General features: G+C 43.2%; 1 protein-coding gene across 1 annotated transcript in view; it reads left to right on the top strand.

The window, feature by feature from the left end:
* Positions 1-12,286, top strand: part of FRMPD4 (FERM and PDZ domain containing 4) — a 726,948-nt gene extending 714,662 nt beyond the window's left edge. The window contains exons 15-17 of the mRNA XM_006835632.1: positions 5,723-6,787; positions 7,208-8,482; positions 10,402-12,286. Coding sequence (XP_006835695.1) covers positions 5,723-6,787; positions 7,208-8,482; positions 10,402-10,406 — 2,345 coding nt within the window. The 3' untranslated portion in view covers positions 10,407-12,286. The remainder of the gene's footprint in view (positions 1-5,722; positions 6,788-7,207; positions 8,483-10,401) is intronic.
* The last annotated feature ends 394 nt before the right edge of the window (positions 12,287-12,680 follow it).

Here is a 12,680-nt window from a genome sequence, read left to right as displayed (position 1 = left end):
TGGGCTGCCAAAAGAACCAACAGATCTGTGTTGGAAGAAGTGCAGCCAGAGTGCTCCTTAGAGGCCAAGATGGCCAGACTTTGTCTCTCATACTTGGGACATATTGTCAGGAGGGACCAGTTTCTGGAGAAGGATATCATGTTTGATAAGGTGGAGGGTCAGACAAAAAGAGGAAGACCCCCAGCGAGATGGATTGGCAAAGTGGCAGCATCGATGAGCTCAAGCTTGGCAACAATAGTGAGGTTGGCCCAGGATCGGGCAGTGTTTCATTCTGTTGTGCGTAGGGTCACTATGAGTCAGTACCGACTTGATGGCACCTAACAACAACAACCCTTAAGGTATCTTTTTATTTTATTTTTTAAGATTATCTAAGCTTGGGCGTTCTCATCTATAATATGGGGATTAGCCATCTAGTTTGTAAGGTAAGGGTTAGAAAAATTCCATGAATAACACTTAAAACAATGTTCACTCACCCTGTCAACAATCGACTATTAATATTTGGCAGTAAAAAAAAACAAAAAAATGGTGGTTGGAAAATCAAGAATGAAGGTGTCAGAAACACAGAAAGCAAAGGAAGCCAGAATATGTGGCAAAAAAAAAAAAAAAAAAAAAAAGACCCTGAGAGACAAATGGTTACAAACAGATCCAGAGAAGGGAGAGAGGAAGTGGTGAGCGTGAGCAGCAGTTCGGTGCTTATTGCAATGACTTCATATTCTCCTTGAGCTGGGAGATTCCGAGCAATTTAGTGCTGACCTTTGAAATTCCGAAGGGCAGTTCAGCAATTGGACACAATCCTATTGTCACTAGAAACCCAGTTTCTTCTTTTTATTTTCAAACCTTAGCATTTATCTTGAAAATAAAAACCTTTTCCCTGTGGACTGCAAAAATTGTACAGATGTGTGAAGAAAACTAAACTAAAAATGTTTACAGGAATAAGGGGCCTCCGTTCTATCCACTCTATAGGGACCCACAATGTAGTAGTTAGTAAAACTCTGAAAGGCCAACACTTAGTTACAGAAAGTATTATCACCATAGAGAAAGAATGAAGCTTTGACCTCTCAGTAGTTTGTTCTAGTTCTACAGTGAGAATCAGCAGGGAGGGCACATGTTCAAAAGACTTCTCCCCACTCTCCGAGAGAAAGACAGAATGAACATGGGGGTTGGGGGTGATGGTGCACAAATAGCATACGTCCAAAAGAAGCTTGTAGAGCTAAGTAACCCAGGACATACAGCATCCTTTAATAGCTGAAAGGTCTGTCCTTTCTGCAAAAACTCCCAAAGGAGCTCTCGAGACCCAACAAATGTAAAGCCAGTTCACCCCGTAATTCATTCTTTCCTCCATTCCTGCTCTGTGGGAGACTGGGCCACAGTGTAGACCCCAGTAACCAACCCACATCCATCAATTTCCCCAAAATCTTTCCAGAAAGTCAAATTAGTATACCCTTCAGGTTGCCCACCATGATTGAGAATGTATTTTCTTCTTGTCTCAAATTGCTTGTAAACCTTAGACTGGATCTTATAATAGAGACAGTAAGCCCCCATTTTTTCTTCTCGATCTTGAAAATTAACCTTCAAGCACTTTCAAAATCCCTGACCCCACATATTTATGCGTCTCTGGGCCTTAGGAAAGTCTGAGTAAGTATCTAATTGCTTGATGTTAGCCAGCTGGCCTGTTGGTGGTTTCTTCTTGGTTTAAACCAGGAACTATAGCCTCTGGACCAAGTTCTGTTTGGGGAAATAAAGTTTTATTGGAACTCAGCTATACCCTTTGTTTTAGTCTTGTGTGACCACCCTAACAAATTGTCACAAAGAAAGACGCTAAAAGCAACAGAAATTTATTCTCTCACCATTCTGGAGGTAAGAAATCTGAAAGCAAGATGTCCATCAGACCACAGTCCCTCAGAAGACTCTGGGGAGAATCCTTCCTTGTCTCTTTCACTTTCTTGTGGTTGTCAACATTTCTTGTGATTACATCATGCCAATCTCTTCCTCCATCTTCACATGGCCTTCCCTACTTTGTGTGTCTTTTCCTCTTCTGTCTCTTATAAGGACACTTGTCACTGGATTTAGGGTCTACCTGGATAATTAACTATAGGTGAGCATCTTTTGTGGACCGCCACACAACCCACTCTGAGCATTCTCTCTGTATTATCTATGGCTGCTTTTGTATTACAGCAAAAAGGCTGAGTATTTGGCCCACAAAACATGAACTATTTACTATCTGACCCTGCTTTAGCAGAAAGAGTTTGCCAACCCCTAGGGAGCTCTGGTAGCGTAGTGTTTATGAATCGGGCTGCGAACTGCAAGGTTAGCAGTTTGAAACTACCAGCTGCTCCGTGGGAGAACGATGAGGCTTTCCACTCCCGGAAAGATTTACAGCCTTGGAAACCCTGTTCAGGGTTGCTGTGGGTCGGATCCGACTCGATGGCACTCAACAACAACAACAACAACAAGTCTAAACTCAAGGTGTGTCACATAGTTGGCTAAACGACCCTCCCTCCCCCCAACAGCCCACACTCCCAATAGAAATGTGCACATATGTTCACACACACAGACAATCATAATCTGAAGTTTTATGGTTATTAATAAAACAATGCTGGATGTATATGTTTTTGTTGTTAAGTGTCGTCGAGTCAGTTCCAACTCATAGCAACCCTGTGTAGGGTTACCAAGGATGTAAATCTTTAGAAGAGTAGAAAGCCTCATCTTTCTTCCACGGAGCAGCTGGTGGGTTCGAACTGCCGACCTTGTGGCTGGCAGCCCAGTTCTTATCCTACATAGCCACTACATTCATATACATAGAGTTGTTAAGTACCATCGAGTCAGTTCTGACTCACAGTGACTGTGTATAGGGTTTCCAAGGAGTGACTGGTATGTTTGAACCACTGACTCTGTGATTCAAAACAACCTTGTGATCCAATGCTTTATCCCACAGTGCCATCCTGGGATATATATATATATATATGTTATTAAGTGCCGTTGAGTCGATTCCGACCTATAGCTACCCTGTATAGGGTTTCCAGGGAGCAGCTAGTGAGCTTGAACAACGACCTTACAGTCAGTTCAAACAGCTTTGCAGTCTGGCTCATTAACTCACAGCGCAACACCAGACCTCTCTCTCTTTATATATATATAGCTGCTGCTGCTGTTAAGTGCCATATATATATATATAAAGATTTACACCCTCGGAAACCCTGTACAGGGTCGCTATGGGTCAGAACCAACTCGACGGCACTTAACAACAACATATATATCTGTATCTGTATCTATATCTATATAGTAGCGTAGTGGTTACGAATTGGGCTGCGAGCTGCAAGGTCAGCAGTTCGAAATTACCAGTGGTTCCGCAGGAGAAAGATGAGGCTTTCTGCTCCTGTAAAGATTTATAGCCTCGGAAACCCTGTGTAGGGTTGCTCTGAGTCGGAACCGACTCCACGGCACATCACAACAACAACAATATATATATATGTGTGTGTATATATATGTATATATATACTTGGAGTCCTTGTGTGGCTCCATAGGATAAACAATGGACTGTTAACCACAAGGTCGGTGGTCCAAGCACACCAGATGCTCTTCAGAAACCCTATACAGGGTCACTATGAGTCAGAACCAACTGGACAGCACTTAACAACAGATATATATATAGTATGGCACTATAGAATAAGCACTGGATTGCTAACCACAGGTCGGTAGTTCAAATCCAGCAGTCGCTCTCTGAAAACCCTATACAGAGTTGCTATGCTGTTGTGTGCCATTGAGTCAGTTCTAACTCATAGTGAATCGGTTTTGACTCATAATGACTCTGTATAGGGTTTCCAGAGAGCGACTGCTGGATTTGAACTACTGACCTGTGGTTAGCAGTCCAGTGCTATCTATCTATCTATCTATCTATCTATCTATCTATCTATCTATCTATCTATCTATAAAACTGTACTGCTTAGTAGTATATACTATCTTAGTTTCTTAGCGCTGCTTTAAAAGAAATACCACAAGTGGGTGGTTTTAATGAACAGAAACTTATTTTCTTACAGTTTAGGAAGCTAGAAATCCACATTGAGGGCACTGGCTCTAGGAGAAGGCTCTCTCTGTCAGATGTCAGTTTCAACTTCTGTTCCTGTTTCCTCAGAGACCTCCTTGTGAAGTCAGTCTCTCCCCCATTTGTACTTGTTTGTTTCTGCATCTAAGTGACTCCTTGTATATCTCAGAAGAGGTCTGTTTAAAACACAGCTTATGCTAATATAGTCTTATTAACATACAAAGTAAGCAAGCTCTATTCCAGAATGGGATTCCTTTCACAAGTACAGGGAGGCATTAGAGTTTACAACACTTGTTTTGGGTGAGACACAATTCAGTCCATAACATGTCTGTTATGTACTTTTGTTGTTGTTGTTGTGTGCTGTGGAGTCGGTTCCGACTCATAGCGACCCTGTACAGGGTTTCCGAGGCTATAAATCTTTACAGGAGCAGAAAGCCTTATCTTTCTCCTGCACAACAGCTGGTAGTTTCGAACTGCTGACCATGAGATTAGCAGCCCAATTGGAGTAATAACCTCTTTGGTAAAACTGATTCTTGTTGCACTTCTCCCATATGTCTTGTACATCTCATGACAGTGGTCTCCAAACTTGGGCTAGATGGGAAAATAGCATGACCTTAAAATTTGTTACTGTGACTAATTAGCCTTTCCTCACAATGTTGCCTCTGGAATCAACAAAGCAATATCAACAGAATAAACCCAGTGTCCTGTCATCTTATTAAATGCCAGCGCCAAATCTCAATATCAAAATTTCCCTGGGAAGTCCCTTGAATAGCAAAATAAATAAATAACCCAATATTCAAATTCAAATTTTGTGATTTTTATTCAGGAGGCCCATCAAACAAATCTTCAGGAGTCCCCATGATACAAACAAAAATTATAATTAAATGATTAACTATGCTTAGAAACAGCATAGATAACTATATTCTCTGTAAATGTTCCTACTTTACGCGTTATTAAGCTCTAGACTGCTAACTGCAAGGTTGGTGGTTCAAATCCACCAACCACTCCTTGGAAACCCTATACGAGGTTGCTATCTGTAAGTCAGAATCGACTCAACAGCATTTAACAACAACAACAGAATACAAAAACAAAAAAAAGAAAGAAAGAGAGAGAGAGGTTGTCATGCTATCTATTGCAATATTTAATTTGCTACCAAAAAAAAAAAAAAGGTACAAGTATGAAGACCTTTGACCTTCTCTTAACTCAATGAGGAAAAAGTCCAGTATCATCTTCTACAATGTGGAGATTGTTAGATCCTGTTTTACAAAGAATAGGGCAATCTGCTTCTTGGAATAATAGCCTTTTGAAATATTTCTTTTAAGGATTGTAAAAGGCATGTTTTATATTCACATCCATAGATAATAAATGAAGTGTTTTTTCATCATAGAAGCAATGGTTGAATCGATTAAGCTCTAGTTCTCTACTCCAAGATGGTATTTATTATGTTTTATCAAATAGCAATTGTACTCTATGAAGTGTATCCATTTGGCTAGGGTCAACAGGTCCTTATGCCCGCAGCCCCAGTCAGCTGATAGCAAATTTAGAAAGCTGAATAACAATATTTACACAGGCAAGGCTACAAGGCATTAACATGTTAAATAAAGAAATGAATAAAACCACAAGCAAGGCTCCCCCAGAAGCCAGACAGCACAATAATGTCTTTGCATGATTCTTTCTCTTTAGGAACTGAGAACAAAGGAAGGCATAACCTCCTTGGCCCAGATTGGAATTGTATACCCCAGATGACTACCTTTATTGGTGAAGGGGACCAAGAAGCCCAGATAACATATATAGATGCAAAACAGAAGACACTTGACATTGCAGATGGAGCCTTGTGTCCCAAAGATCACCGACACTTGTATATAGACAATACCTATAATTCTGATGAACTGAATCCACAACTGGCCCAGGCAGGTGATGCCCCCTGTGAGGCAGACTACAGAAGTCTAGCCCAGCGGTCTCTGTTGACCCTCTCGGGACCAGAAACTCTAAAGAAAGCACAGGAGTCTCCGAGAGGCGCTAAAGTGTCCTTTATTTTTGGAGATCTTGCCTTGGATGATAGCATGAGCCCCCCAACTCTTGGCTATGAAAGACTGTTGGATGAGAGTCCAGAGATGCTGGAGAAGCAGCGAAGCCTCTACATCAGCAGTGCCGATGACATGAAGAACCTGGACCTCGCTCCAGATGCAGAGAGCATGCAGTTTGTGGCAAATTCAGTTTATGCAAACATCGGCGATGTGAAGAACTTCGAGGCCCCTGAAGGGATTGAGGAGCCCCTGCTACATGACATCTGCTATGCAGAAAACACCGATGATGCAGAGGATGAGGACGAGGTGAGCTGTGAGGAAGACCTCGTGGTGGGAGAGATGGACCAGCCACCCATCCTCAACCTGGCTGGATCCAGCGACGACATCATTGACCTCACGTCCTTGCCCCCTCCAGAGGGCGATGACAATGAGGATGACTTCCTGTTACGTTCCTTGAACATGGCTATTGCTGCACCCCCACCTGGTTTTAGAGACAGTTCAGATGAGGAAGACTCTCAGAGCCAAGCAGCTTCCTTCCATGAGGACAAGGAGCAAGGTGGCAGCCCGCAAAATGACGAGATCCCCGTGTCCCTCATTGACGCTGTACCCACCAGCGCCGAAGGGAAGTGTGAGAAGGGGCTGGACAATGCTGTCGTCTCCACACTGGAAGCTCTCGAAACTCTGTCCGTTTCCGAAGAACAACAGACCAGTGACAATTCAGGTTCTTTCACAATTGTTACGTTTATTCACTGATAACCATATCATTTCATCCTTTCGAGTCATTTGCCCTTGGAGTCCTGTTATGTGGTGCCCACCATTTCACACACTTCCCATTTTATAAATGTGCTAAAACGACCATCACGGGGGTTTTGTGTCTGTGGGTTCATTTGTTGTCATATTTTTTCCTCTTATTTTTTTTTTTTGTTGTTGTTTTTTAACATGTGGCACAATTTTTCCCCACTTTTGAAACAACTGTGCAATAAATTCAGAGTCCTTGTTTAAAAGGGAAATACTTGTTGTTTTTTTTTTGCTTTTTGTTTTGGTTTTTGGTTTTGAAATAACAATAAGCCCCATTTCTTACATGTCTTCTCAAGTGTCTGTGACGCGTCCATTAACCGGTTCTTGTTTTTACGGCATGCAGGTGTAGCTCTGCTGCGGGCTTATAGTCCTGAGTCTTCGTCAGACTCAGGCAATGAAACGAACTCTTCTGAAATGACAGAGAGTTCTGAACTGGCCACAGCACAGAAGCAGTCAGAAAACCTCTCCCGCATGTTCTTGGCCACTCACGAAGGCTACCACCCCCTTGCCGAAGAGCAGACAGAGTTTCCCACCTCCAAACCCCCACCTGGGGGCTTGCCTCCTAAATCCTCCCACACCCTGGCAGCTCGCGCCGTCACCGATCTCCCACCCAAAGTTGTGCCTTCCAAACAGATTCTTCACTCAGATCCCATGGAGATGGAGCCCGAAACCATGGAGACCAAGTCGGTCACGGACTATTTCAGCAAACTGCACGTGGGATCCGTGGCGTATTCTTGCACCAGCAAAAGGAAAAGCAAGTTGGCCAATGGGGAGGGAAAAGCAGCCCCTAATGGGAACGCGCCAGGGAAAAAACAGCAAGGGACCAAAACAGCTGAGGCGGGAGAGGACGCCAAAGGTCCGTTTGGCACTGTGTCTTCGAGGGACAGTCAACACCTAAGCACTTTTAACCTGGAGAGAACTGCCTTTCGCAAGGACAGCCAAAGATGGTATATGGCCACTGAGGGTGGACTGGCAGATAAGACTGGGCTGGAAGCAGCAAAAGGGAAAACCTTTGCAAGAGCTTCTGGCCTTGGGCCAAGGGAGGCTGAAGGGAAGGAGGAAGGCGCCCCAGAAGGAGAAGCCAGTGATGGTTCCGGACTTGGCCAAGGGGACCGCTTCTTAAGTGACGTGACCTGTATATCCTCAGCCAAAGACATGAATAACCCAGAGGATGCTGACTCATCCACCCATGACCACCCTCCCAAGCTTCCGGAGGCGGAAGAGAGTGTGACCGGGCTCTGTGAGTACCACTTGGCCAAGCGGATGTCCTCACTGCAGAGCGAGGGCCACTTTTCCCTACAGAGCTCCCAGGGCTCTTCGGTGGACGCGGGTTGTGGTACGAGCAGCAGCGGCAGCGCGTGTGCCACACCTGTGGAGTCCCCACTCTGCGCCTCCATGGGGAAGCACCTGATTCCCGAAGCTTCCGGGAAAGGCGTGAGTTATATCCCTTCAGAGGAGAGAGCCGCTGGGCTTCCCAACCATGGAGCCACCTTTAAGGAAGAGGGGATGTGCCCGCGGATGGCGGTGCCTGCGATGCACACAGCCATTAATGCCGAACCCCTATTTGGCACTCTGAGAGATGGATGTCATCGGCTCCCCAAGATTAAGGAAACCACAGGTACAGCAATGATGGATTTAGCTCTTTGATGTATACATGCCAGGGTTGTGTACACTGAATTCACAGCACACCTGAAAAGTCAAAATCTGAAAGAAATGTAAAAAAGCAGAATACAAATCGAAAAGGCTGCCAGACTTTGGTTAAATAGTCATCATTGATCCTCAGTGTTTCTGAATTTTTAGGTCTGGAAGGAACGGTGGAGAAAATAGCATTTGCTCTTTATAATCTTGTTCTGTGTTTGCCTTTAGAATTTGATGGAGCAGCATTTTCTCTCTAAATTCAAAAGGTAGCCTGTGAGTACTACCCAGTGTGACTTTTAGTTAAAACACAGTATTGCTTAGAGTCACAAAAGCGTTGGATTTCCTTCTCAAGGACTCTAATTTCTCATTTTTTTCCATTTCACTATTGAAATGTAACAGAGCAGGATTTTGGGGAGACTGGAGAGGGTTCAAGAGATCATGTGGCTCCCTCGCTGCCTGTCATCAATCCTTCCAGAATTTTCCGTACTCTGTGCTATTTTTAAGATTCCTAGAGTAATATTATAAAGTATCTGGCATTCCCCGGTGTCAGAAAGGTTTTTGGGGGTGTATGTAATGAACTATTTCATTCCCCCCCAAAAAAAGCCCTAAAATCCAGACACATGTAGAAATCAGAACAGAATCACCTTCTATGCCTGCCTTCACCTATCTCCTACCCAATGGGCACATAGCCCTCCCACCCATGCCCTTGGCCAGTCTTCTTGTGGCATCGGCAACTACTCTTTCATGCTTTTTTATTTTAAATTATATCATCAATAGCTTTCTTCCCCATATGGGTCAATGAATTCCTGATGTGGTGCTGTAAGATAAGCACTGGACTGCTAATCACAAGGTCAGTGATTCAAACCTACCAGCCACTCCTTGAAAACCCTATACAGGATTGCTATGAGTTGGAACCAATTTAAAAATGTGGGTCAATACATATTAGGGATACATTGGTCAATGTTACTCCTGACCTTTCAAGATCATCTGCTTTCTAAAACCCACCATGGAGTGCTGGTGTGGCTCTGCAGGTTAATGTACTAGACAAGAAGGTCAGTTTGAACTGCTGGGTCGGTGGTCAAAACCCACCACTGACTCCTTGGAAATCCTAGACAGGGTTGCTGTGAGTTGGAACCGACTCCACGGCACTTAACAACAACAATAAAACCCACTATTAGTGCTGCCTTGGGAAGCCTTCCTTTGAATATTGCCTAACTAGGGCCTTTACCTCCACCCTAATTAAATCCATTTCACCCTATTGTTTTACAAAGAGCTTCCAGCTAAATGACCTCTTGCTTCTCATAAAAAATTCTGGGATATGGAGACCATTTTCTTCACATGACAAATTTTCTAAGAAAAGTTGAGTGACTTGCCTGGTGTCTTGACTTGAAACCCTGGACCAGGAACCTTCAAGAGATTCTCTTTGCACTCATTAAACTAGGCCTTTACTTCTTTACAGAAGGTAACCAATACCAGGATTAACCTCACTCCCTTGAAATGAAACTTAAATATGTTGGGGAAAAAAATCTCTGTGTTGGGTATGTTTTCTAATAATGTGCTAAATTTTGACACATAAATATGGGGATTGAGACTGCATGAAAATTGACTGTCTACTCAAAAAGAGGGCATTTCTAGAGAATCCAAACTAAATTGATAGTTGTAGAAATTACAGTTTTTTGTTTTGTTTTGTTTTTGTCGTTTAAATTTCTTGGCCTTTATTGAAAGGGAAATCTTTTGTGATGCCTCAGGAAGCAGTCATTGGAAAACAGAATGGTCCTGACAATGGGCAGCCCTTCTAGAAAGCACCCCTGGGAAATGACAGGTGTCACATAGAAATACAATAGAAATCTGCCCCTGCTAGATACTTAATGATTCTCTCTGTTTTTCTACTACCCCTAGTGTAGCTTTGACAGAGCCTGGGAAGGAGAGACAAGGAGGCATGCCTTCAGCTTGGTCTCAACATCCTGAAGCTGATCCCATCCTGCTACCATCAACCATTCACTTGGAATCTAAGGTGCCAATTGAAAATCAAGATCCTAATGATTTCTCCCAAGCAAACCAGGCATACAGAGGGGCTGTGAGCTGGAGGCCACCGGATCTGAGAGTGGGGAGCCTCAGGACACCACCTAGCCAGAGAGTGCTGAGACGCAGCAGCAGTGCCCTCTTGGGATCTGTAGGTATGGAGACCCTCCGAGAGAAGACCAAGGGTGCAGTCAGTGTAAAGTGTCCAGGTATCACGGAAGCACCGGAGGCCAGTTCAGAAAGACAAGCAGAACTCCCTCTGGGGAAGAAGCTCACCAAAAGTCTTTCCCAAAGCTCAATGCGCTTCAGCTCCTCCGAAGGGAAGGCTCACAAACGGTCCCCGTCCCCGGTGACTCAGAAAGACTCAAAGCTGTATAGGACATTACCCTTGCGGAAGCTAGAGGGCAGCAATTGGAGGTGCCGAGGACCTTTTAGTTACTGTTTCCTGAACCGAGGGCAGGATGACGATGGTGATGAGGATGATGAAAGGGAAGATGTCACCCGCCGGGTCTCTTGCCTCTATCAGCCACAGATAACTCAAGCCATGCCAGAGCCAAGCAGCCCATCAGTGGCTGTTGAGATACAGAAGAAAGGAGGGGAGCTGTCCAAAGGTTCCGTGCTGAAGTGCTGGGAGGAAGAACTGAGTGGCCCAGATGATTTGGTTTTCAGCAACCTGGCTTTTGATGGCCGGATTTCAAGAATAAATGCCCTAAAGGAGAGCACATATTCAATGCCTGATGGGTTCCTCGAAGCCCAGAATGATGCCAATGAGCTTCTCTGCCTCGTCAGGGCAACCGCGGGGAAGAGAGAAGAGCCACGCCCTGAAGCGTATGACCTTACACTTTCTCAGTACAAGCAACTGTTATCCATCGCATCCAGACAGTTGGGAAGTGCCTGTAGGAAAATGGCGATGGCTGAGAAAAGCCCAGAGGAGATGCTCCTAGCTATGACTTCCAGCTTTCAAGTGCTCTGTTGTCTAACAGAAGCTTGCATGCGATTAGTTAAAGTCGTGAACTCAGAAACACAGCGGCAGGAAATTGTATCGAAGATTGATGAAGTGGTCATAAACTACATTTGTCTCCTGAAAGCTGCTGAGGTAGCTGCTGGGAAGACCACCGGGGATCCCACTGCTGGACTCTCGATGCGACATTCAACCACCATGGCCGCTATCGTAAGCACACTAACACGTTCTCTCAAGATGCTTTTAAATAAATAAAGTGTGAAAGTCACGTCATAATCTACCTTTGCAAAGCCATACATGAATTTTTATTTACTTTATGTGTACGATGAACAGAGTCTCCTTTCTTCTGTCTGTATATTTTGTTATTTTATATAAAATAGGAGATTAAAAAGTCACATTGATGAAATGTTGAAATGTACTAATCAGATGTATTCTGTTTATAGTATACATATATATATATACGTGTAAAAGAAATATATAAGAAAGTGATTGACATTTGGCTATTTTTCATATAGTCGAAACTCCAGGTATATGATGTGAAATTTTAAATTCTACCGTGTTAGAGGAAAACAATGATTCCTATCCCCTTTCCTTCCAAGCGGATACTTGGAGACCATATCATTCATATTTAGAAGTAAAGAATAAATAAATCAATAAATCACAGTGTATATAAAACAGTACTTATGTTTTAAAATTATGATTTTTAAGCATTGGAAATAGCAAAAGACATTTAAAATTCAAGAAGCTATTATGAATTACTAGAGGATATATATATATATAATAAATCCAGTTTTTGCTCATAATGCTTGTTACCTTTCTTCCAAAATTCTGAGTTTGTATGTCTACTTCTTCCATTTGGGCTACAAATTGGATGGGGAGGTAGATTGCTACTGTATCAACACCAATGGTCTTCACAATGTTTCTAAAGTTAAAATACTTCCCAGATAGAAGAACAGAGGGAATGATTGGAAGATTCCTGGAGTTACCCATGATCTGATGATATAAAATGAAAGAAACTAATAATATCAAAATTATTGTTTGATGAAAGGTGAGATCAACGTAAACTAAAGGTCATGCGTGAACCAAAGCCATCATGAGTCCTACCAACCCAACTATAACACTTAGAATGAATGGCCTTTAGAGTGCAAACAACAATAATGGATTTGCAAAATTACAAAAAGAAACATTCGGTGAT

This window comes from Chrysochloris asiatica, unplaced genomic scaffold, assembly GCF_000296735.1.
Source record: "Chrysochloris asiatica unplaced genomic scaffold, ChrAsi1.0 scaffold00018, whole genome shotgun sequence".
NCBI lineage: Eukaryota > Metazoa > Chordata > Mammalia > Afrosoricida > Chrysochloridae > Chrysochloris > Chrysochloris asiatica.
Note: the sequence above shows the minus strand (reverse complement) of the source record. Positions and strands in the feature narration are given on the sequence as shown.